The following is a 20,660-nucleotide window of genomic DNA, read 5'->3' on the forward strand; positions in this document are numbered from 1 at the left end:
TGCATATACACACGTGTTCTGGCCTCAGAGCAGCTTTACGTTTGGAAATGTTTGGAAACGGATTGTTGCATTTGAGAGATGTTCTTGATACTGTTATTGCATAATTAATAATTACAGCTTTTGGTCATTTTTGCTAAGAAAGCACTACTATATGGTGAACTGAGTTATATTCAAAACACGAAATGCAGTTTTCCATAAGCTGACATTTAGTACTTTCTTAAACTGAGCTTATTGGTGCCTACAGACTGGCAAGACTACAAGCTAAGACTTATGGCTGGGCAAATAAATAAAATTTTTTATTTAAACCACAAAATATTATACACCACAAAATGTAATACTGCTATCTTTTGGCTTAAATGGTAGCATACTTCCTAGTTTCAAACACTTTTACTTACCTTTACTGGTATGTTGTCAGTAATAGCAATAAATAATAATTAAACAATGAACTCAGTTATAGCAAGACACTTCCAGTTTCTTTAAAGTGGATGAAAAATATCTTCTTGTTTCTCTTCTTTTGTGAAGGTGACTATATTTTAAAGTCTGTCTTTTTTTTTTTTTTTAATTTCTAGGATTGAATCCAATGACTTGCCTTTGTTGGCTGCTATAGCAAGTACTCATTCCCCATATGTTGCTCAAATACTCTTATAAAAAATCTCAGGATAGTCATTCCCTTAAAGTAAAATAAAGGGAACGGGAATGTTGAATGAAGAACAGAGGTGCCAAACACTGGTAAAGAGGAAAGCAGGTGATGACTGTACGTTCTACCACCTTCTGATTCTGATTTCATCCGGATGTTTTGTCGGAGGACTTCAGTTTACATAACGTAAAAGGCATTCAGGTTTTTCATACAATCTCACTTCTGACTTAAGAAAATGACTGCATCTTGCATTTTGTTATTACTCAAAGGACAAAGGTTAACACTATGTGGCAGACCAGGAGCTGCCATCCAAAACGCTGCTCAAAACCATGAAGTAACAGTTTAAAAGAACAAGTGGGTTAGAATGGATTTTAGAATGGATTTTGTAATACTACACTTGTGTGGTGTGGTGCATGTTTCTTTACTGGGAAGGAGGAGGAGCTGTAAACTATGTATATAGCATTCCTATACACAAGTGTATTAGATGGGACATGATTTTTCTTGTGGAGCATATGTGTGATTTTATGTAGTGGAAGTGATGGGCTCAGAACAAGGAACCTGGATTCAGCAGCCAAATGTTTTGTGGGAATAGAGGTGTGTATGAGGTGATGTGACTTTTCCCTTTAAGGGCAAGAAGTTAAGAAAGCTGTGGCTGCTTCTGTTTTAATGAGGAGGCATTCAAATGAGCCCATGGCCAGAATGGAATGGACTTCTGAGATAGGGATTTTGTGGGAAAGCCTTATGGAGTTTCTGCTACAAGTTTACATTTGTTGCTGATGCAACTTTAATAACTCTCAAGTTTCTGTATGACTGTAGTCCTGGGAACTAAACCCGTGTCTTGGTGTCATCAAGTATTGCTATCTCCAAGGAGTAAGAGTTTGACAAACTTCTGTACGATCCCAGTGCTGTTAGCGCATGTCTGTGCGCACTGACACCGAGCGCTTGGCAGCAACTGAAGACAATCTCACTGGGGAAATAAAAGGCAACAACCAACCCCCACCAAACCTTTAGTCAAAAGTGTTAGTTACCACCTTTTCCCAGCTACTAGTTGTCACTCTAAGTAGGAATAAAAGAGGACCATTGTTTGGAGTAAAACAAAACGTAGGGGGCAAACCCCAATATTTGGTATTACTATGAATGTTTGCAGTTACCCTTTTTGATTCTTCAGAAATCTTGAACTATCATCTGGGTGCCTTTCCTTAATAGGTTAACTACTCTGAGACCAGAAACTACTCCACTAGCTGATACTGGCCTTCTCTGTTTCTATAAATGAAAATAAAATTTTGTATTTTACTGTTTTCATGTGGTTGATAACATGAATGTAAAAAAAACCAAACTTTTTTGCATAAAGCACTGTTAAGCTGGATGTGAAACTATGGACCAGACTGAGGAGAGAACAAAGGATCAAAACAAACATTCTTAAAGAAATGGAAAACTCAATGTTGGACTGTTCTGTTGTGAGCCAGCATGAATAAGGTGTCTGAAACTGTCAGCTTGCAAACAAATTGCTAGCAACACAATAGCTTGGGAATAGCGAATTCTAATAAGAAACTCCTGGTCACCGGTTGTGAGTTCTCCCTGTTGGTGATTACAGATTTTTAACACTGAAGGCACATGCTTTTATTAGAAGTGTTTTTATTTCCTACTACCTTGATGTTTGGACTTTTCTACAGTAAACTTTAAATGATTTGAGATAATGAAATGCGCATATTGTAAGCTGTTTAAATGTCATAGGGGTCTTGATTAACCTTGTGTTGCTTTTTGAGGGTAACAGGTAGACTGACCTACTGTGAGGAGAGGTTGTTTCCAAGTGGAGGGATAATTAATATTCTGATACAACGCTTCTAAAGCTGTTTCTTATATGCTGTGTTTCTGACCTGACATTCCAGATGTTTCTTTTATCACATTTTCATACTTGTCCCTAATAGTCTGCCTAAAAAGGCTAAATTCTTTCTATGGTTCAGGGTTTTCTCCTACTGCTTATAGTTAAGCAAACTTTTCTTGTCTTTGGTTTGTGAATCCTTCTAGCTGCTGGAAAGTAAACTTACCTCTGCATCTAGCTGTTGGCAGATACCACTCTCTGTTCCACAAGGTTAAGACTAAGTAAGAACTGTAGAGCAAGTCACATAGTCCTAAACTACCCCTGTGATGGAGAACGTTGCGCGTGCATGTATAAGACTATGAAACTGCTTCCCTGGGTGTATATAGAAGTCTTCATGTACTTTCTCTATTTCTTACCAATCTTAAATAGTAGCTGAGCTCATTAAAAGTCAGTTCCAGTTTTCTTAAAGTGTTACTTGGGCTTTTATCTGCACAGACTCTTGACAATTCTTCAAAGAAATATGTGCTAACGTAGAAATACATTTTTGTTATCATAGTGTACTAAGAAAGTCAAAGGTCAGCCAACATTCAGTGATTTCAAAGCTAACGCCGTGATCAGTAACACCAGATTTTATTACATGAGCTATTAAAAAAAAAAAAATCTTAATAATCTGCTGTTTGGCCAGACATCAAATTTAACCTATGGGTGGTGTGTGAGCTGATGGTCAAAAGCACTTGGATTTTCTTCAGCCCAGGCTAAAACTTTATAGTTCTTGCTGCTTTCTCTAACATTTTGCTGCTCTTCAGAAATTACATGATGAACTATCCAGTTCTGACAGTTCTGGGTTTGGGGGAAAGAAAATCCAATATGAAAGCTGTTTATTACCTTTAAAAGGCTTTAGTCTAAAGAAAGTTCAATATGTATTTTCCCCTCCACCAAATGTACTACCTCAGTTAACAGGATTCCACCTTCTAGGGCTTTTTTTGACTCCAAGTCTTTAATTTGTTTTTGGTAGCATCTTGCTGTTTGTGTAAATTAGTGTGGCATGACAGGGCAGTAAGTATTTACAGATGTGTTGTTAGACATCTTTAGGGCATGTTACTGTTTTATTTTAATAGGATGAAAAGTGATATGAATGTACAGATGTGTTTAAAATTGATAATGTAGCTTAATTTTCAAATATTCCAAAGTTGTTTTTATCAGTATTATGTAGATTTTTGTAAACTTAAATACATACTTTCTTGGTTAAGTGGGAGTGCACAGTCTTTTCCAAAATCCCACATAAATGCAGTTTACACAGTGCAATTTAAGGAATGTACGCTTTTTTCAGGCAAGACTAAACCTTCATATGCAGAGGGGAGGAATGAACTGCGAAATTGTATTATTTAATCTGTATGAATTCTTTACCCACCCACCCACCCCCAAATACCAAGTTCTAAACATTTTAATTTAAGTAGGTACTCTCTGAACTAGTACATACACCTTTCTTCTGCCCAAAAGAAACAAACATTTGATTCTGTAATTCACGTTTCTAGTGGCATCCTCCGGAGTTACAGATTGATCTTCCCCACTCCCTACTATATACATCTTTACTCTTAAAGTCAAAACCCTTTTCAGACAGACCAATCTTTTGATCTTTTGTATATAAAGTTTACACAAAATGATCGCTTATCCCTCAAGTATAACTTCTACTTCAGTTAACAAGACCCAAATCAAAGTTGAGTCTGAACTGCTGAATATACTCTAGACTTTTATTTTATTTAGGTCAGGTGGGCTAATTTGACGTACATAGCAGGTTTTCCATAGTAGAAAAAAAAATGTGTGTTGCTATTGCATGTTTGGAGAGCATAGGCTTTTTTAGGAATGACTGAATACCAATGTCAAACTACATGAGTTTTTTTCTTATAGTTTTTTTATGTACACTATCATTTTGGTCTATTTCTTTGCGGCATTTGGTGCAATAAACTTTCTGAAATGAATGTAAGTGGTATTTGGTATCTTCTTTTTTTAAGACTTCTGAAATAGCTGTTCTTGTAGCTGAGATCTAATAGCGCATGGACATTCTATAAACCATTAGGGGAGTAAGTAACTGTCCAAGAAGTGTCTTAATGAGAGAGCTTCACGAAATTTCCAACCTGATTGAACACTATCTTGAAGGCTTTTTTGGAAGCTTTACCCCACTTATGTAAACAAGTGCTCTTATAGTGTGAAAACTAACTGTAAAAAATAAAAAAGTGAAGACACTGACTGTCGAAATACCTCTCTCCTGCAGAGGTTCCACACACCTGTGTGGCTGGCATTTAGCTCAAATGCATATGAAAAGAGCTGTCTGAAAAATGTGTCACTATTACATAACATACCCAATTTTAAAATTACTCAACCCAACAGGAATGAGTGACACCCTGTGTCTACTATATTATGAATTGGTTAATGGGCTTGACATGAATAGTTTAAAATAAAGAGGTCTTCAATTTGTGTCAAACTCTCCATGACCTGAATTTCTATTTGGTATTCTGCAGCTTACTGGAAAGTCCTTATTTACAAAATAATGGAGAAGTGATCAACTGTAATTATGCTGAACATCTTTGAACGTGTCTGAGCTATAGTCTGATTTGTAGGCTCTAAGTACTTCTTACCAGTAGACAGAAATGTTTGATGTTTGCTTGTTGGTCAGGCTAACAAGGGTTGGAGATAAAACAGAAGTCCAGGGACTTTGGCATCAAGGACTTTTCACAGTACTTTGAATACAGCTTCTAGCTTTCTGGTGTAGCTGCTCTGGAGTATTTGGAGATAAATGTACTTATTTTCTCATGCTTAAAGGTGCTAAATGCTTGTGTGCACGCTTGAAATAAGAAGAAAAGTCTGTTGTGTGTCTGCTATGACTCCTGTGATATTGGTGCTTCTTTTAGTACTCCTGCACAGTGACCTCTTACAGAGGTTGATCAGATTGGGTGTTTATGAGAATGGAAGCTTTTTTTTTTAGTGTCAAAACAAATGACAGTACTGTCTGTAACCTCACTCCAGCTCTATTCTTGCTAAATTGTGTAGCTGCCTGCCTCTTTCCAAGCCTGTGCTTTCATGAGAAGGCTTGAAACAATAGCTAACTGCTGTAACAAGGGGAGACCCCACTGCCCTGTTTGGGCTTTGCTCCTGTTGTACTACAGCTGCACCTGCAAGTGGCTTGTGCTCTGTGGCTTGTGCTGTTGCTCATTGAAACACTCATAGCCAGGTGCAGTGTGTTTGCAGGAAAAAAAAAAAAAAAGCTGCTGGTGATTGTCTGCTGAGTTGAATTTGGCTCCAGTAAGTGCCAGCGTAAAGGCAAGGGAAGAGATGAGACCTCTTAGCTAGGAACAAGAAAGCAAAGGACTGAGATGGCTCCAGCTTCTGTCTTTGATAGCTGTGGACCATTAGAGTGTCTCTGCAGTTTGTGCGGGGCAGGAACCTGGGCTTCCCAAGACTCCATGAAGCTCCTCTGCTCTGACTTCCCTGCTTTTGAAAATTTGTAGTTAAGCTGTTGGTCATGTCAAGTGGTTTAACTTTGGACTAAAGGGACTTAGCTAGTCTCCTTCAGAACTTGGGTGACTGGGACTGTGGCAGGTTAGCAAGAGGGAGATGCACGTGTGTAGAACAGCCAAGCGGTGGGAAGGGTTGGAGACCTGTATTAATAAATACTTGCATGGTATGGCTGAGAGGGCTGCCGAGGAACTTCTAGAACTGACAGCTGCAAAAGAGAAAATAATACCTAGATTTGAAAAACTCTCAAACTCTGCAAATTCCATTATTTGTTCAGAAGACATGACTTGAAACAACATGAACACTAATGGTAAGCAACAGATTTAACCATTTTCCCTCTCACGTAAATGGCAAGGAGCATCACAGAACTGATGAAGAGATTCTCCTTATTCATAACAAAGAGTTCAAGGCTACAGCAGGCACAAGGAAACCTGAACCATACCCCAAAGCAAGCAAGCCTTGTGCCAAAATTCTGCCGGTCTTTCTCCCTCCTTTTCTAAATGAGAAAGTCGTATAACATAGCAAAGCTTTCTGTTAATTATCCGTGCACCATATTCTTTGGTTTTCTGTAGTATTTGGCTGAAGGGGGCATGACTGGACATACGAGACAGGATTTGGGCCCTATTGGACATGCGGTTGAGTGGCAAACCATGAGACTGTGACCTGTAAGGCTTCTGATCCTATATAAAATTAGCTTAAGTGGCCACATGCTAGTAATCCACATGCTGGAAAATTACTCTTATAATAGTTGCCGTCAGTTGTCTGTCTGGCACAATCCCAAAGCTAAAACAGTTTAAGCAGTACAAGTAGAGCAGCATTTTGTATCGAAATCCTAAAGGTCAACACAAGGCTGAAGGGCTTAGGAGTGACAGTGAAGCACTTAAATACGACCTCGTGAACTGGATTTCTTCCACTTGGAGCGACAGGAGAGATTCTGCTGTGGTCTGACAAAATGGTGTTTGAGAGAGAGAAAGCTACCCTGAGGAAGGAATTTCCCACCAAGGAGGAAAGCTCCCACTCCTACGGGCAGAGAAATGTTTGTGGATGTGGAAATATGGAGCAATACTGGGGGCTGCTTGAGATCTTCCGAGGCAGCGGTTCTGCTGCCCGATATGAGTGCCGTGGGGTCAAGGGCTGGGATATTTGGCTTGCAAAAGTGTTTTCCCTTTGATTGGATTGAGTTCCAACCCTGTACATAACAAAACTGTTTCAATTAGGTCCTTTGCTATTTTAGCTTTATTTAACTACCTCATCTCTTTTTCCCTAGGCAAAATGAGGGTGGGTCTGTGTGTGTGTGTTCTCCTCTTTTCTGCACAGACTGTCATGTAAATGTTTTCATTTTCTACAGTATTGTATCATCTTTTTTTTTTTCCTAAGATCTGCACAGGCTCTGCTAGCCTTAGATGGACAAATCTTCTAAAATTGTTCACTTTAGCTTTGAAAAATGTAGGGAGTTTGAGCATTTTTTCTTGAACTACTTTTGATTCCTTAGGACATGCAACTTTTTGACCTTGAAAAGGCTGCACTATGAGCAATGTGAAATTAAAAATCACGTTTCCAAACTCTCAGGTCTTCGTGCCCTGGGTAGGGGCACTACAGTTACGGTGCAGGCGCTGGAATTCTTCAGGTTTGTTTCTAACGGGGCGAACGCACCTCTCCTGGTGGTTTGGGAAGCAGAGGTGCCTGGGAGCCCGAAGCGTTGCAGCCTCCGCGGCTGCCCCAGTCCCCAGCTAGCCTGGCCCTGCATGGTGACGCCACTGTTCAGGAACGTTCGGAGCAGACTGTAGGCGGGAGCATAAACCAAAAATGGAGTTAGTGCCGAGTTTTCCCTTTGCCCCGCTGTTTGCCATAACTGCACTTCTGACGGTCTGGTGTAAGGGCCTGACGTCCCTGCCGTGACTGAACCCAGGGGCTGGTTGAGCAGGGCCCCCTCCCTGTCCCCTGGGGGTGACCTGACCCACATCGGCACGGGGACATACCTTAGCCACCAATATTTCAAGTGAGTTTGTCAGGCCTCTGGTATTTAAACCATTTGTGTTCAACTTAGCCGTGGCTACGCCCTGCGGGCAGGCCGCTGCCCCCGGTTTCAGTGTGCCATGTTCTCCCCCCGGCACGCAGCCCTCTCTCCTGGCGCTCAGTAGCAGGTAAACACCCAAAGCAAAAGACGCAAAGCCCATTTGTAACGTTGCCAAATAAATTCTGAGTGTCGTAGGTAATTCATTGGCTAGTGGCAGCAGCTGGAGGAGTAGCTGTGCATTACTGTATACTTGAATTAAGCTCTGAAGAAGACCTGGTGGTGTCCCAGGTGTGGGTGCCTGCGCTCTTCATAGGCAAGGAAGCTGGTAAATCAAGAACTGTTCTCATCGTCAGAAGGCTTCCTATCCTGAGCCTTGTGATGTTTGAACTATGTTGCTGCTAAGGGCCTTATCTTACTAGTTAATCTCTAGGATCATACTAAAATTCTTCTTGCCTTCTCCCCGCCTTGCTGCTTTTCAAATTAGTGTTCTCTCTTTTCTTCTAAATACGTGAAGCTTTTTCTGCATGTCTCTTCGTGGCCAGCAACTGCTCTGCCAGCCCTGGGGAAAGCTGGTATGGGCTTTATGGTTTGTGCTGAGGAAGCTGCAAACCTTGGTCGGGTTGGAGAGCTCAGAGCTGGGTGGTCCCATCCCCAGAGGCAAAGCACTTGAAGCAGGGCTCCCTAGAAATTGCTGTTCCGATGGACCCACGTGGCAAACTGTAGCTGCAGGTCTTGCCGCTGGTCGCTGAGTATCACCAAGCATCACTCTTTCTCCAACAAAAGGGTACTACACTGAAAAGCATCTAACTACAATTTTGCACATAGATGAGTTTGTTGGCAGTGTGGGGCGAAGTGTCTGGCAGTATCAGACTACCCTTGGCATTGTCACCCTTCAGTAGCTCCATGATGGTTAGCTGCCGACATGCACGCCACTGCCCTTTTTCTCAGAGCTGTGACGCTGAGGCGGGTTGCGTTGTAGTTGAGGTTGAAACACGACTGTGAACTTCGCAGTGTGGAGGACTTCCCTGAGTTAAACGTGGTTTTACGCGCCCTGTGGTGATGAACAGCTTAGAGCACCCTGATAGCACAGCTTGTCAGCCTAGTGCAGCACTGTGCAGCAATGCTGAGATCATCTCTGGATTCACTAAACCTGTGTCTAGTCGCTCCATAACACGTCTTAATCTCAGTACCATGCCGAGTTAGCCACACTGATTAGCCGTTCCTAATTCTTGATTAAGCTTGGCTGGCGGCAGGTTGGGAATTTTCACCCTGTGTCCGTGGCTCAGCATCAAATCAGCCCCTGTTTGTGTTCTCAGCATTCTGGCGATGACTGCTGTTCGTTACAGGAGGATGAGGCGACGGGCCAAAGGCATGCGGAGAGTCTGCGGCAAAGGTTGGTACCTGATCGTCGGAGTCTTAAAATAACGCCTTTATCATTGAACAGTCCTACCAGCCATGCTGGGGTGAGTAGGATGCATACACCTCCTTTTCTCTTCCTGGCAATTGCTTTAAAGAGACAGAGACATAGTGTCTGGCATCCAGACATCTGTGTTTTGGGAAAGAAAAAAAGAGAAAAAAGGTTCTCTCATTCTTGTATGCTGTCTTGAAATCTTATTGTGTACAATTATCATTATGCCTGTAAGGATAGTTTAGCTGAAAGTATGTGCCACATGGATGCTGTCAAAGAAATGTATTTTGGTTTTCTAAACACCTGCTGCTTTGCTCTTGCGCATCTTTATTTTTTGCTTGGGATGCATGAATGATGTGGGAAAAAGTAACTCATGACAAGCTGCTAAACAACACTCTGTAAGAAATAGCAGGAGTTGGTAACCACTTAAGAGAAGCGCTAGTTTTCAGAAAAATAAAGGCAGAAATTAAAGATCAAACTTGTCTCTGAGTAAGTTTCTTGTTTGAGGCAGTGGGAAGGTGTTACAGGCAAGCATGTGGAGCGTACAAGATGTTAACTTACTGCTTCACAGAAACAGCTTATGCGGTAGCTTTTACACATTGGCATGCAGGTATCTGTAATGAATGTTCTGCCGTGTCAATGCAGCATCTTTATATTTGTCTTATTTTAATATAGAAAATAGCGATGCATTGCGGTTTTGCTCCAAAGTTCGCATACAAGCTGAAATACTGTAACCAGTGTTACGGCTTTAAACTATGTGAAAGTATAGGGGCAGGAGGAAATGCAAGATGAATGAGCAAAAAAGTAAAATTATGGCTCATAAATGCCACTTGACTTTGTACCAGTATCTGTTGTGAGTTCCTGATTCAGTCTCGGTGCAGCTTATATTAATCCATGTGGTGGGAATCAGAAGACGAAAAGCAACGATGAGCAGACAAGGTGCCACTGTTGCTCTCAAAGGGATGAATTGCCATGGCAATCCCGGCTGTTGGTGGGGCGCTGGCTGATTCTGGCCAGCTGCTGGATAGCTGGAGGTGGTGGGTCCCCTTGGGGATCAGGTGCCTCTTGGATAATTAGACAAACATACAAACTGTGTCTCAAAACAAAGAATACTGAATGATTTCTTTCTGCTGCTTGAGGTTATGTAGTGACTCTTGTAAAAACGCGTCGCTGGGAGGTACCACTGGTTTCTGAAGGACAGCAAATGCTGAAGGCAGTCAGAGCCTGGGGTTTACCATATGCCAAGGGGAATGCAAGGTCTGACAGCAAGAGAGAGGCGGCTTGGTGCCTGCCACGGGGACGTACAGAGCTTACAGAATCATAGATTAGTCTGGGTTGGAAGGGACCTTTAAAGGCCATCTAGTCCGACTCCCCTGCAATGAGCAGGGACGTCTGCGGCTAGATCAGGTTGCTCAGAGCCACAGCCAACCCACAAGCACATTATTTTGGTCTTTGTGCCCATGGGATGAGGCTGGGTCTCTGAGCTCATCACACGAGCGCGCGGTGCCACTGCCAAGGGAAGGGGCTGCAGCAGGGGAGGAGGACAGCAGGTCTATCCCTTCCAGTGCAGTCCGCTTAAAGCAGTGATGGGTCAGGAGTTCTGGGAAGCAGGTTTCACTTCAGCCAGTCTGCTGCTGGTCACCGTGTCTGCTGGTGGGAATCTCCCCTTACCTACCTGCTTGCCATAGGGGTCAGGTGTGAGCTGCTACCTATGCCTTGAGAATCCGTAGCCAGGTGGTGAGGATGAGAGGGAGAAGCATGACTCCCCTTTCCAGCATCCCCTCCCCATTGCTTCAGCCGAGCTATAACATGAAAACTGCCCTCTGAAGGACTGGTGAAGTCACAGAGCTACAGCTGGCTCTGATGCCAAATGTGTGTTTTGTGGGACCTGTGCCAATTCAATTCTCCTTTTCCCCAGCTGCAGTTAGCGTAAAAGCTGGTTTCAGATTGCTTGCCTAGCTCAGTTGGCATCAAACAGCTGGGCTTTGCGGACCCTGGTACCCTTCACCGTACGTCCTACCAGACTTGATTGTTATTCCACTGGAGACTGTCTGAAGTAACCTATAGAAATATATCTCAGCTGTTCCCTTCCTCCCTGCTGAAGCCCCCTGTGGGGTAGCTGTCGTTATTTCTGACCTTAATTCTGCTCTAAGAGGAGGAGTAACTCCTGGAAAAGTGCAGAACGTATTCATTCTGTTTCCAGTTTGTGACTCCGCTCCCTGAGCATTAGGAGTGTCCGCAGGGACGTGGGGCTGGCTGGTGGTGGGTGTCAGTGGGAGCAGGAGCCGGTAATCCAGTGATCGTCTCCCACAGCTGTGGAAGCTGTAGAAGGGCACTGTGTAGCTCTTGTTTCCTTCAGGAGCGGAGCCCTGGTTCGCCGTGAATTATGACCAGGGTTGTCAGTGCTCTGAGCACCAGCAAAGGAAGCTGCTGATAAATTAGGTGCGGTAGCAGCAGCTGCAAAATCGCTGTCCTGCTGGCTGGGGAAAGGCAAAGTCATTAGAGAATTAAGATGAACTGCTAAGCACATTTTGCACTCAGAAGGCAGTTTTGTATGAATTACAAGGAAGACAGCGCCACAGAAAAGTTTTTCTAACTTCTGCTGGAGCTACAGCTGTTGTTCTTCAGGCCTGATATTCTTCCATGCAATTAACTGCCCCCACTCAGCTTCTTCAAATAGGATCAAAAGGATCAGCTGAAAAAATCCATAAAGACGTGAAACAATTCAAAGAAGAATGCAAGGGCTTTGAGCGGTGGCTGCTCGGAAATCAAGGCCAATTCGTGTCTTGATAGCTAAGACTCCATCCAGGAGTTCAGAGATCTTAAATTAGTCCCTAATGATCATGACTGGGTAGAAGACAGGAGTCCACATCTTTTTTTAAACTCCTGTCTTGTGCATGGAAAAGTGGCTGTATGCCACCAACAGCGAATAAGAAAAAGTCTTCCTCTTTCAATGCTTTTTGCTCCTGTGAGATTGAGGTTTCACACTAGCCATCCTATAAAAAAATCAATACGGAACCTCAAAATAATAGTAACCATTCAAGCTGCGATGTGTTCAGCACATGGAAGTCCTGCTGGAACCAGGACTTGGTCATCTTGTTAATTTAGGCAAAATTATATCAATGATAGCAGGTCATCTTGTTAATTTAGGCAAAATTGTATTAATGATAGAAACTTCAAAACTGCTTTTCAGACTTGCACTTCATTGTCACTTGTCCTCAGTTATTCTGGTCACATGCCCCTCCAGTTGAGGACTTGTAACCGCTATAGTGTGATTTGTACCTTTTGCAGTGTATTATTTCAGTTATACGTCAAATGTAGCAAATCTTAAGTTTCTGTAATGTACTTTGCAGCCAGCTTCCTTTGCCCAAGCTAACTGGAAGCTATTAAGAACTTACCTTAAAACCAACAACAGAAACAGGGCTGCCTTCTGTCTTCTTCTCTTGCCGGCATCCAATGCTTCCTGGTGCAGTGAAAACTCAATTTAAATTTACCTGTAAATGTGACCAGCTGCACAGCTGGACTTTGAAACGCTAAAACTTTGAATTAAAAGCCTTTTGTTAGCCTACCTCTGATACTGTGGTGTCTCCAGAAATGGCCTAAAGCATGTTGCAGAAGTCTGTTTTGCTGAGCAGCTGACTTCTACCTGTAGAAGAGAGAGTTAAGCAGAGAGTAGAGTTAAGTAGACCTTTAAGAGTAGTTCTCTATGCATTTCTCATGCTTGAGGTCATGAGCAAGAATTGAACCCACAGGCTCTGAACTGCAAAGACGGGACTCTTCCAGATCAGCTCTTCTGAGAAGCAGGTGCCCAGCTGCAGCCTCTGCTCCAGGTAGGACACGGTTTTCTCCCCTGTGCTGTGCCGGTGTCTGCAGGGCTGCAGCAGAACTCTGGGCTTAGGCTGGCCCTTTCTCCCCCGGATCTAAAACCAGACTGTGGGCTACTGATGGCAACGTGGCCTGTTGTAAGGGTGCACATGTTTGCTTCCCCCTGTCTGAGCCCACAGATGGATCCTCCACTCTTGCGTTGGCCACACTGTGCTCACTGAGCACAGAAAAAGGCAACCCAGCCGTGGGCAAGCGGGCGGTGGCTGCCAGAGGCACGGGACCGAAGCGGTGATTTAGTCCTTTAACCTGACAGATCCAGGCTTTTTCACCACCCCCGTCCACCCTGGGACTGTGAAACCTCTTAGCACACTGGAAATGTCCTCAACACCAGTAATTCCTGTTTCCCAAAGGCCCGCTCAGGTGAGAGGCCGGCCCCTCAGCCCGGGGTTCAGCACAGCACCCCTGAGGCTGCAGGGTGAGCGCGCCTGATTCACTTCTCTGTCACAAGGCTGCCTGCACTGTGGTATGGAACTGCTGGGGCTGGCCTTGCTGGAGTTAAATACGTGCTTTCCTTCATCAAACTGCTTTCTGCCATTGCTGCACATTGCACAAGATGCTTGAGTTACTGGCAAATAAAATTTACAACCAGAAACTTGGCCCCTTTAGGAACCCAAAGAGGAGCTGCAAGGCATTGTATGCATTTCAAAAATTAGTTTTCAGATGTTCTGACGAGAAAGTTTAACCGATGCTAATGTCAATGATTATTATTTTTTTTTTAATCAACTCTTTGCAGCTAAAAAATGTGATCAGTCCAACAAACAGAAAAGCTTAACCTGCAGAAATGAGGCAGCTGCAGCCGGCAGTTTGGCTGTTTAATAAAATCCCTGCACTAACAGCCTGTGTCTGCGCTGTCGCAGTATGTGAAAAATGTGCTGGGTGCCACAGTGGTGTCACGAGCCCCAGGCTGATCGCTGCTTATGGCTTCCAGCTGGGCTGCTGAGCACTGGAGGCACTGCACGCCAAGCAGGTCACAGCTTTGGTGGAAGCAGCATGCAAAACCTACCTCATCTCTATTGTCTCCTGACCTAAATCCCTGATTAGTCAGGAAAACGGTGACCCCCTCTGCTCTGGCTGAGGTGTGGCAGCTCTCTGTGCAGTGTCCTGAGCCCCCTGCCTGGCCGTTTGCTGCAGCTGGCGCGGCTCAGGTGACCCCGTGGTGACTCAGGTGGCTGGTGTCCACCGTTGTGCTTGAAATCTGCTTTTGGGGAAGGTCTGACGTAAGGCTGGCTGAGAGATAGATGCCAAATTTAGGATGAATTGCTGTTCCAATGAGAGGAGAAACCCCAGGGAGATGTTTAATCACTGCAGATCGAGCAATATTAATGGTAAAATGTTTTATCCTTCGTGTTATTAACAAAAGTCATACTGGTGGCCGCACACTGATTGAGTTGCTCAGTTCTTTTACTGGCCAGAATTCTTTCTTTGCTAACCCTGCTCTCTCTATAATATTTTTTTCCTCCTGTTCATCTGGGTGTATCTAAATTTAGATGACCAGCTTTCCGGGGCCGGCACCTGTCCGTGCTTATAAAGTTTCTGGGGGATTGTTTGAAGACCATAGGCAGATTAGTTCACTCCTTCCCTTACTGGATGGTCTCAAAAGAGAAACTGCTGAGACAAGATCTTTCAGGAATGTAAATGGCTCCCTTTGTCTGTGCTACAAATTAAGAAACAAAGATAAATGTCACCCTCGGGTGCCTCCTTTGGAGACTATTCAAGTCCAGCAGGACTGCTTTAGTTCAGGAATTCCAAGCACTTGCCGTTTTCATACCTGAATTAGGAAATAGGGGATTTAACAGATGAATGTGATGCATGTATTTTCATTAAATCACATATGTATTAGGGGTTCATCTTCAGCAGAAGGTTCTGGGAGCACTGGAGTGCTGCTCCTGGACAAGGCAAACGGCCACCAGCAGTGAAGTCCAGCTCTCCAGGCGGGGTGATGCCAAGGGGCAGCGTGCTTTGCAACCTGCCTGCGAGCAGCGCGTGCGGGGGAGCAAAGCTTAGCGTATGTGTTTGCACACACAAATTTTCAAGAATTCTGGCTCTTCTTGGTGAATTCTGGCTCTTGTGGTGAATGCTCTTCGCTCATCTTTTTCGCTTCAGACAGCATAATTCCCAATATTTGTGGGTTTTCATCTTTTGAGGTAGGCAATACACAAACCATGGTGGCACATCCAGGCTGCAGTTTCAGAAAAACTGCTTGAATTTAATGTTGATGAGAATCTGATGTTCCAACTTTGAGTCAATGTGACATGTGTCAGGCTTTCAGCAGCATTAACTTGCCAATACCTATAATGAAATCCTTATCCATCTGGCTATCCTCAGCCATAAAACCAACAACAAAAAAATTTAGCTACTATCCAGACCTAAACCTGTTTTTTTGCTGAACCAATGTGAATGTGTCATATAACTTTTAAAAGCTCATATCAATAACAGAGTTATAATCAGTGCTTCTGTTTGTATATTTTGCCATTTAGAGGACTAATTTTCTCACAAAACTTGCCTTGAATAACGAAACATCAATTATGATTTTTTTTTTCCTATGTGGCCTGCATAATTGATGTTTAAGATGTATGTAGGCAAAAAAGCCTGTTTGTAACTGATAGGAGGAAGAATTTATATCCACGCAGCAGTTATTCTTTAAGGAGCCCAGAATTTCCAGGTTGTCAACTCTCTGTTAATTATTTGCATTCTTCCTGTGCTTTGCCCGACAGTCAGATCTGATTGCCTTTTAATGCTGCTATAGTAGGGATTTTTTGTTACATTGAGAAAAAGAAATGAAAATACAATTAAGGGTGCAGAAGGCAGCATTTATAGGTAGGACATGAGGAGAATGAGAAAGCATGTTTTTCCCCACTGGGTTTTGTAGCTGTTTGCTAGACAGCAGAGGTATGGTGAGGCTCAAGAGCTGTCTGTTCGTTGTCAAATCCTGAAACAAAGTGTGAGAGAGGACTGATTAGAGACCCCTTCAGTTCCCACCTCTACCTCTCCAGCTTCTGCCTTTGTCTCTTCCTGGCTTGCAGCCTTTCCCCCATCCTCTGCTCCTGCTGTTGGGTTTGGGCTCTTCTGCTCTCATCTTTTTCCATCTTCATGGCCACCTTCTCTCACTTTGTGTTATTTTTAATACCTTCTCATCTTTAGACCTCTTCTGTCTTTTCCCTGTTCAAAGGACATGGAGCACATGTAGTACTGGAAATATTCACTGAACTTAGGTGACAAATTCTTATAGATTGCTTCTGAGAACAAAGCCCTGCTTGCCCCAAGCTGTAGAGCTTGGTCAGTTGGAGACTGCAAAAGCACAACCTTGTCATGACAGCAAACTTGGCGAATTTCAAGTGTCCTTTCTGGAGTTGCTAGGTGAGAGTGCTAACAAAACCCATTTCTTGTTTTATAATAATTGTTTTTTAATATTTTGTTTATGGATTTCCTTAAAAAGGAATCATAATTACAGGTGCTGCTGCCTCTAATTGACATACAGAAAACTGACTTATTTTATAATATCACTTAGAACAGAAAAAGAGAAGAATGAATATCATAGGCAGTACTATATTTCTCCCCATCTATCTGGACTGATGAGTATTCACCTTCTTGCTTGGACAACATTTTAAAAAGACAAAAATTTAGACAATACACTCAGCAAAATTCTCCTCCTTCATTAACTAAGTGCCTGAGACGAATGGACAGAGAGCTAGGCTCTTCTATTCAAAAGGAGGTTGCAGATTAAATGTTGCAATAAATTTACCCCTGGGTTAAAAGTGAATTTTCTTCTAACATAAAAATCTCCTTTTGGGGGTGTTGGAAACTTTACAGGCTGCAAGCTAAAATGATAGGAAATAACACTGCAGAGCTATAGATGAGATAATGCAGAAGTGGCGTATATCTACAGCAGTCCTTTACACCGTCGCTAGAAACAGACTACTACAGATGCAGTCATTTAGGTGGGGAGGAGAAACTCCCTGAAATGGCAGTTTATCTTACATATTTAAAGTTTATTATCAAGTAGCTGTCTTCTAAATAAATGCTGTTGAGTGTTGCGCACAATTAAACTGCTAAAACAAATAGTTACTTTTTTTTCCAAGATTATTGTTTTTCCCAATAAGACTCTTAACAGTGCATTTCCCATATGTTATCCACTTTATGGGAACTGTATGTCTTATTTCACATGTGCCTCATTTTAAATATTCAGTAGCATGTACTTTTAATTTATGACCAAATATTTCAGCAGCTGAGAAGGTAGGTAAATACTATTTGTCTCATTTTTGTAGCTAAGGCAGCTAGGGAATATACAAGTCAATGCTTTGTGCTATGATATATTGGCATTTTGCTTGTGACTAGCAGTCTCCTCAAAACTGAAAGCATGACCTTTTGCGAAATGGCATGCTTTTATTGAACAAATGTGTTTTTAATGTATTCTGTTATAGCTGTTTGCTGTTGTGATTATATGAAATTGAACTGCCTTTTGCAACAGTGAAAACTACAGCAGGAACAAAGGGACCGAGCTGGTTTTGACTCTTTCTTCTGCAAATCTGCAAAAGGATTTGTTGGAGCCTGTACAAATCAGATGCTGCTAACGTTAGATCTCAGCTTTTACAGTTTTGCTACAGGGTAGCCTGAAGTCATGAGTTAGTGACAGGAGAAATGAGAGAAACCTGAGCTGCAATGTTTTCATGATTATTTTATTTTTTAAAGTAAAAACTTTTAATAAAGCCAAGTAAATCCTTACTCGTTTGCTTGCAATTTTATCTCAAGCTATAAACCAGCAGTGGCTGAGAACAGGTTATGTGAGTTCTTTGTGAAACCCCCTTATGCAAGAGACAACATCCTCTTTCCCTCAGCTGAAGGCTGAGGAAAGGGCAGGTCAGATTTCTGCTTATGCCAAAGCCCCACTTCTCCACAGTCCTGCATCAAGCAGTGCCAGCAGTCGTAAGGCCTGACATTTCTAAGTTGGTGGAGGGGACTGAGAAGGGTAGAGAAAATCTATTTATTTTAGGGAAAGATGGAAGATATGTCTGTCACTGAAAGTGTATCAGCAGAGGGTACAGACAAGAAAATAATTTTTGTAGCTCATCACTTAAAAATATGTTTTAGGTCTTGTACATAAAGGACACCAAGATTTGAATCAGCATGCAGCTGACAGCGTGAAGGTAAGAAAACCAATTTCTCTGTTGGAAACAACACTGTACAGTGAGTCATGACAGCTATGAGCTGGAACTACTGCCTTCATCTCTGAACATGTCCATGTTTTGAACCATTTTGCTGCTGCTCACTTCAATATATATAGCTAAGTGCATAGGCAAACCTCAGAGGAACACCACCATGGCTTTATCACTAGCCTTGGTTGCATCCATGGAGACAGCAGCTGGTGAGAAAGTACATGACCTCTTCATTACAAAGAACTGTGAGATGCTGGTTATTAAAATATTAATATTTTCTTTTTGTTTAAAAGGGAAATACCATTTTCCTTTTTACAGGATATTTATTTTATTTAGAATAAATATCAATTTTATTTAGAATACCATAATTCAGTAAAATGCATTAACATTGGGAAGAGAAAGACTGTCGTTAGTAACTTCTGGATTGAAAAATGGAGGTAGACTATTCTATTAATACACGCGCAGGGAAACCGAAGGCCAGATGGACCCAGTAGGGGCTCCCCAAGGCGTTTGTGACTTGAGATCCACTTAGGACGTAGCTTGGCTTGGTGGTTCCTGGGTCTGTTTATGAGGATGTGTCTCCAGAACATGTCTGGCTTTGACAGATCCTTTCTCTTCCTCTTACAGAATAACTGACAGCCCACTCGGGGAGTATCTCCATGGTGTGCAGTCAGAGCTGACCTCTGCACAGGAAGGCAGCTGCCAGCATTTCCAACAGCAGCCATGTGATGGCTGGATGCAGTTTGGCAGCTTTCTGTGTCTGACTCACGGTAGATCTGGGCCTGAGGTTTTCTTTCTTTTGTTTTTTTTTGCTTTCTTATGTTTTCATCTAAATCAAACACTAAGGAATAATGAAGAAGGATGGTCTTGTGGTTGTGTGGCACTTAATGAAGTGGCAGTTTGGAACTGGGAACTATTGCTGGCTCCACCACATCTAATGGTCAAGGACAAATAATTTAAGATCTTTTGGTCTCAGGGTTTTCCCATTTATAAGATGAGGGTGAAAGCCCTCTGTGGGTGACCTAATGGCTTGAGTGCTTTGATTCCCAACAGAAAGAGCTAGAGAAAATAAAAAAAAAGGATTTCCAAATCAATAATAAAAATAGAGAGCAGACAATTATCCTGTCGCTGGCTCTTCTCCACTCTGTCACAGCCGCCCTGATTCGCAGTGAGAAAGAGGATGCCCTGTGCTACCTGTTCCGCAGCCTGTTTGCCACAGCTGGTCTGCTGCATGGAGAGACAGGCAGGTGCTGAACTGTATGCCAGTGAGATCCGAGGCAGAAGGTGGGATATGTGTAAGAGTTTATCTTCTTCCCTCACTCTGTAGGTGTACCTGAACAAGTAGTTGATTTCACACTCAGGAACAGCACTGAACAAGGGTAAAACAAGAGTCGATCTCCGCGTTCAGGCTCAGCCTCTCCTCAGGTTTTCCCTGGCTACTGGTGGGCCGTACAGCGTTAACAGGGAATAGCAGAGAGATGGATTTATTCACTCTGATTTTGCGTGCTCTAATGGGAAGTCATTTCCCTGGAGTCAATGGGATTACAGTGGTGTAAAAGCTGTATCAATTCCTGTGACTACAGGCTGATAAGAAAAATTATATCCGACTATACCATAGCAAACATATCTGGAAAAGGCCTCAGGGCAGGGAAACATTCTGTAAATGGTATAAAAGCAACATATTTAGCAGATGAGCATTCAAAAAGTAGAAGCCTGTGGAAGGCTCGCTGTTTGGCCAGTATGCAAAGCTCTCTCCAGCCTTTTGCCTTTCCACCTCAGCACAGAGCTTCAGCTCCTCCAGCAGCAAGCCTCCTTCACCACCCGTCACCAGTGGGCCAAGAACATTCACAGTAAGGCAAAAACATTCAGTCCCCATAAAAGATGGATGTATAGGAGAGGCAGTTGGAAAATGTCAGCGGTCGTCTTTCTGGCTACTCCAGTTTCATGCCTTCTGGCAAGGCAGAGCCAACAGCGGCGGGGGAAAAAGAGGAAGGAGTCTGAGGAACCAAGGGGACAAAACCTGTTGCTGTAGCAGAGGGTAACCCTCTCATATGGCAAACTCTGAGCACGAGGCCCTGTCACGGCCTGTGACCTTCACTCCCCTGCAGCCACAGCCCAGTGCAGTGACCTCCCACCGCGCACCTGCGCTGCTCAGCAACGCTGGCCCCGGTGCCCAGGGCTGGGGGTGATGGAAGTGGGAATGGAAAAAGGAGGATGGGTGGAAG

General features: G+C 43.1%; 1 protein-coding gene across 4 annotated transcripts in view; it reads left to right on the forward strand.

The window, feature by feature from the left end:
* Positions 1-4,438, forward strand: part of FNIP2 (folliculin interacting protein 2) — a 52,372-nt gene extending 47,934 nt beyond the window's left edge. For all 4 annotated transcript variants that reach the window (XM_040601189.1, XM_040601179.1, XM_040601170.1 and 1 more), the window contains one exon: positions 570-4,438. In XM_040601189.1, the coding sequence (XP_040457123.1) occupies positions 570-648 (79 nt within the window). In that variant the 3' untranslated portion in view covers positions 649-4,438. The remainder of the gene's footprint in view (positions 1-569) is intronic.
* Positions 4,439-20,660: the final 16,222 nt, after the last annotated feature.

Source organism: Falco naumanni, chromosome 1 (genome assembly GCF_017639655.2).
Source record: "Falco naumanni isolate bFalNau1 chromosome 1, bFalNau1.pat, whole genome shotgun sequence".
NCBI classification, from domain to species: domain Eukaryota; kingdom Metazoa; phylum Chordata; class Aves; order Falconiformes; family Falconidae; genus Falco; species Falco naumanni.